This window comes from Hylobates moloch, unplaced genomic scaffold (assembly GCF_009828535.3).
Source record: "Hylobates moloch isolate HMO894 unplaced genomic scaffold, HMol_V3 SCAFFOLD_24, whole genome shotgun sequence".
NCBI lineage: Eukaryota > Metazoa > Chordata > Mammalia > Primates > Hylobatidae > Hylobates > Hylobates moloch.
Genome location: NW_026652299.1, coordinates 15438020 through 15442259, shown reverse-complemented (window position 1 = coordinate 15442259; position 4240 = coordinate 15438020). Strand labels below are relative to the sequence as shown.

Here is a 4240-nt window from a genome sequence, read left to right as displayed (position 1 = left end):
TCACAAATGGGTGGTTCTGACTCTTTAGATTATTTTATCATATTTTATTATAGGTTGACACATCCATCCATCCTCCCATCCATCTATCCATCCATCCATCCAACCAAACATTCAGGTAAACTAATGTAAACCACAGTGTTATTGGCTTTAAAAATCATAACATTACATTGTTCCCAGTTGAGAGAATTTCTGGCACAATAACAGAATAAAGGGGTAGATATTGAGGGAGAACACAGAGTTGGTTTAACTATCTTATGTTCTCTACTTAATCAATAGCTGGTTAACTTAAATCTGTTATGCCAGGATAAAAGCAAATTTGAAGATGGTTCTGCTCAGTCCACAGTCACTTCTGCCTAGTTGCTATCATTATAGAATGTGAAATAAACTGCAGCTGTGGCCACAAAGTCCCTTTTGCTGAGGCTGGGAGGGCCCAGGTTGCAGCAGATTGGAGGCCTCTGCCAGGCACCTGCCCTGGTCTTGCTGCTGACCTCCTTGCAGGGTTTCGGTGGTGGGGCTCCTCCTGTGGTCACATCACTGGGATTTCGAATACGATCTGTCCTGTCATCACTTTCACTTTGATTAGCTTCATTCTGAAGAAATTTCGACAGCATTCGCAAACATGGGTCAGCATGAGAAAACCGGTTCCTCTGTATAGGACTGATTTAATCTCTTTGTATAGAGGCTGATCTTGGGAAAAAATACACTCCTGTTTACGTCAAACATACAGGACGCGTCAGCCCACAGCTACTCTCAATGCTTCCTGGGTTTTCTTGGTGGGGGCCCCTCTGCATCGCTGGGACAGTGAGTGAAGAGAGTGGCCCTGATGCGTCAGTCCCTGCTGGGCTTGGTGCCATTGTCTCTGGGTGTAATCAAACAATCTGTATCTTAGTGGGACATCCTGCTTGCTCTGTGTGACTCAGAGCTCTCAGGCAGCTGGTTGAAGCTTTGTTTATAGCAGTGCCACCCACTCACTCCACACCCCCGACTCCCTATAAACTACTCCACAGGTGGCCAGACTTTTGGTGCAAATAAAAGTTTGTCAACTGTTGCTCCCTTTCTCCTGTCTTTTTTTTTTTTTTTAACTTATCTAAACAAAATTAAGCTGTGGGGAGTTCATTAATAAAAGGTTTCTTTTACAGCATTATTGACACTCTGCAAGGCGCTTTGGAGGAGAGTGGGAAGATCAATATTACCTAGAGTAAAATAGCAGGGCAGATATTACTCAAGGGAAATCGGTTCTTAATAAGAGAGAGAATATGGATTTCTATCCGAGCAGTCAGTTTGAATATGATGAAACAGCGTGTTGGAGTCAGCGGTCTGGTAATTATTTGAGAAGTCTTAGAGACTATAAATGTGTGTGTGTGTGTTTTAAAAGAACAAACCAAAAAAACCTCTCAGCCAAAGCTTTTCAGAAATAAAAAGCAAGTATTTCCACAGATGACCAGAAACCAAAAAATTAGAACAATGTGAATCCATTAAATGACAAAAGTGCAGAGCATTTGATTACTTTCTGTATGGATCTAAAACCACAGAAATGGTGTGATGACTGCCTGCTTTTGCCTCTGGGAGGGAGGCAGAGAACAGGGAGAAATTGCAGGCTTCTAGATGGGACCGCTAATGAGAAGCCATTCCTCTTCTTTAAGCCTGGGTCTTTTACTTGTCTCTTGGACGCTTCGTGAACATGTGAAAACGGGCAGAAAGCGCAGTGGGATGGTACTGAGAGCAGACCGATTTAATGGGGTGCAGGTTACTCTCCATCCTTGCCATGTGAGCCAATTAACCTTCCGGCTGGTGAAATGCAACTGGCAGTTAATTGGGCCATTGTTGAGAACAGGGCAGAGGCCTTAGTACCATTTGCAAATTGCTGAGATAGGAATCTCTGGATGGCTCCTGGCATGAGGGCAAACCAGTTCAGCTGCAGCTATGGTGGAACCTTGGCTCTTAGGCCCAAGGAGTTTCCAGGGGACCCCTGGAAGTCCCAGTGCATTGCAGTCTTAGCACATTGCTTGAGAAGGTGAGGGAGAAGAAGAGAGAAATGAAAGAAAATTTCCAGATGAAGAAAAGACAGGAAAGATGGAGGAAGAAAGGAGGGAGGGAGGTTGAATAAAAGAAAGAGGGAGAAGATGAAGAAGGAAAGAGAGAGAGAGAATATATATAATACTTTTAGGTGTTACCTTTGATCAGGGCGATTGACCAAGGTCAGCTTTCTTCAACGTGTATTCAGAGGAGGGCTTGTGTCCTATAAGGTATTAATTGGTGTTTTATGGGGGAAATTTTAAAAAAAGTGGGGCAGGGAAATCCACTGGTCCCATCCATTTGGGAAGTGTTTGGTTCAACAGGTTTCTCTGGTGTAGCTTGTCTCAGAGCCTTTCGTAAACTGGAGTGCATTACGGAGCTCCAAGATGGGGCCATAGTATACAATTTCTCCTTACATTATTTTATTGAGATATTGTTTATTCAAGGACAAGCAGTCTGAGAAATGGAGTTTTTGAAATAATGATCCAGGCCTTTCCTGCAACACTGAGCTATCTCTTTCCTTTTCTTTTTTAACCATGCAACAAAACCTTTATTAACATTTTGAACAGGTTCAGCTATTACTGAAACTTGTAATTTCTAAACTTAAGTTGGGGCAAATGGCTATACTGCAGAGTAATGCCATCACTGGGTACTGCGAATGCAAGACTGGAGAATTAACAGCCACCCCTCAGGTGCAGGATCAGGTGCAGGGTCGACTCTTTCTGGATGTGGTAGTCAGAAAGAGTGCGGCCATCTTCCAGCTGCTTGCCTGCAAAGATGAGCCTCTGCTGGTCGGGGCTGGGGGTGGGGGATGCCTTCGTTATCCTGGATCTTGGCCTTCACATTTTCGATGGTGTCACTGGGCTCCACTTCCAGGGTGATGGTCTTGCCAGTCAGGGTTTTCATGAAGATCTGCATACCACCTCTCAGACACAGGACTAGGTGCAGGGTCGACTCTTTCTGGATGTTATAGTCAGAATGAGTGCAGTCATCATCCACCTGCTTGACTGCAAAGATGAGCCTCTGCTGGTCCGGGGGAGTGCCTTCCTTATCCTGGATCTTGGCCTTCACATTTTTGATGGTGTCCCTGGGCTCCACCTCAAAGGCAATGGTCTGGCCGGTAAGGGTCTTCACGAAGATCTGCATTTTGACCTGTTAGCAGATATGACGATGCTCCGAAACATCAATCATGTCCAGCCACAGGGACACCACCACATACTCACCCAACAAAGCCAGTCATCCCTACCACTAAGCTATTTCTATGCGGGTTCTTCCCTTGGCCCTTAAGCTGGGATAAATCCCTGTCTTCATGCAAAGTTAGAGACATGATTAGATACAAGATCTACAATATTTGTGGATAAAAACCAGACAGTTGCTTAAGAAAACTACAACTATTTTTTTTTTTTGCTGACACCAGAGTGAAATTTCCCCCATTTATCCCCCATCAGCCTTTGGTAGGAGCACAAAAGCTACGTGGCAGGGCACATTCCAGCACCAAACCCATGACACCAACCCTCGTTCATTCATTCCTTGACGCATTTACATTCAAACTGCGTCCTCGTTTGCTGCTGTGCTGCTGGTTCTGGCTCCAAGCACTTCTTTCTTTCTTTTTTTTTTTGAGACAAAGTCTCGCTGTCACCCAGGCTGGAGTGCAGTGGCGTGATCTCAGTTCACTGCAACCTCCGCCTCCTGGGTTCAAGCAATTCTCCTGTCTCAGCTTCCCGAATAGCTGGGAGTGGGCCACCACACCCGGCTAATTTTTGTATTTTTAGTAGAGACGGAGCCATGTTAGCCAGGCTGGCCTTGAACTCCTAACCTCGGGTGATCCACCCGCCTTGGCCTCCCAAAGTGCTGGGATTACAGGCTTGAGTCATCGCACCTGGCCTCCAAGCACTTCTTACTCTGTCCTCAGACTTACATGCTTATGCCTGACTCCCATATCTTCAAAGTTGAAAATGTCCTGATTTGTTTTCTCGTGTTTTGACAATCAGTACTCTTGCTTTTTTTTTTTTGAGACGGAGTCTCCCTCTGTCACCCAGGCTGGAGTGCAGTGGCGTGATTTTGGCTCACTGCAAGCTCCACCTCCCAGGTTCACGCCATTCTCCTGCCTCAGCCTCCTGAGTAGCTGGGAATTTGAGATGGAGTCTTGCTCTTGTCACACAGGCTGGAGTGCAATGGCTTGATCTCAGCTCATTGCAACCTCCGCCTCCTGGGTTCAAGCAAT

At 45.6% G+C, this 4240-nt stretch overlaps 1 protein-coding gene across 1 annotated transcript; it reads right to left on the bottom strand.

Annotated features, from left to right (window-relative positions):
• Positions 1-2555: 2555 nt before the first annotated feature.
• On the bottom strand, positions 2556-3174 carry LOC116463041 (polyubiquitin-like). Its single transcript, XM_058434378.1, is given in 2 exon segments — positions 2556-2822; positions 2824-3174. Coding segments are annotated over 2 exon segments (471 nt in total). The 5' UTR covers positions 3163-3174; the 3' UTR covers positions 2556-2690.
• Between the last annotated feature and the right edge of the window lie 1066 nt (positions 3175-4240).